The sequence below is a fragment of the Acanthisitta chloris genome, unplaced genomic scaffold (assembly GCF_000695815.1).
Source record: "Acanthisitta chloris isolate BGI_N310 unplaced genomic scaffold, ASM69581v1 scaffold27581, whole genome shotgun sequence".
Classification (NCBI taxonomy): Eukaryota; Metazoa; Chordata; class Aves; order Passeriformes; family Acanthisittidae; genus Acanthisitta; species Acanthisitta chloris.
The window spans coordinates 1-808 of NW_008657039.1; the positions used below are offsets into that span (position 1 = coordinate 1).

General features: G+C 51.2%; 1 protein-coding gene across 1 annotated transcript in view; it reads left to right on the forward strand.

The window, feature by feature from the left end:
- The first annotated feature begins 716 nt into the window (after nucleotides 1-716).
- The window catches only part of RPS6KA5 (ribosomal protein S6 kinase, 90kDa, polypeptide 5), a 68,985-nt gene continuing 68,893 nt past the window's right edge, over nucleotides 717-808 (forward strand). The window contains exon 1 of the mRNA XM_009084574.1: nucleotides 717-789. Within this exon, the coding sequence (XP_009082822.1) occupies nucleotides 717-789 (73 nt within the window). The remainder of the gene's footprint in view (nucleotides 790-808) is intronic.

Consider the following 808-nt stretch of genomic DNA (forward strand, 5'->3'; position numbering starts at 1 on the left):
TTGGGTGGGATCAGTGGGAGAACGGGCTGGGAGGTAAAGGCGGGAGGGAGTGAGATGGGGGCCGTGTTGTCGGAGCTGCGAAAAAGAGTGTTTGTGTTCTACTTGCGTGTCCGACTGCCCTGTCCCACTTCCCCGGGGTTGTTGGATGGGTGGAAGGTGGTAAGGGGGTTAGCAGTTCTCTCTTTTTAGAGCTTCAGATAATTGTGGGTTTGACTTTCATGGCTCCGCTGGTGGGGGCGGTTTGCTACGGTCCTAAATGATGTCGTTTTCTCTGACAGCTTTTCTCTGACCTCGGCGAAATGCCGGAATTGTAGGGAGGGGAATGTGCCAACACGTAACCGCAGAGTTATCTGGCTTTTCAGTCCATGAATCTTCTTGGAGCTCGGTAGTTACTTGGCGACCCTCTGGAGAAATAGTTCAACACGTGAAAGATAGATACATGACCTTTCAAGACACACAGAAGTGCTGTTGTAGCTTGTTGTGTTGGGGAAGGTCTTTTTTTATATTTTTTTTTTAAATAGGGATTCTGCTTCTCGGAAGTTTCCAGGCAACTTGAACACTGCGGTGAATCTAGATTTAACTGGTAATCTAGGAGTGCGCGTAAAACGTAATCAGCGTGTACATTCTCCGTATCGATTAACAGTGGAGCTGCTGTTAACCCGTGCCCTTCGTTCCTTTTCTGTCCCCGTCGTTTTTCTCCATGATGAAGCGGGAGGATGATGCTGTCGAAGTTTGAGCGGGGCGGGTTAGCGCCGTTGGCAGTGTCGGCTGGGCCGATGGGGGAGGCGGGTGCGGTGCTGGGTCCCCG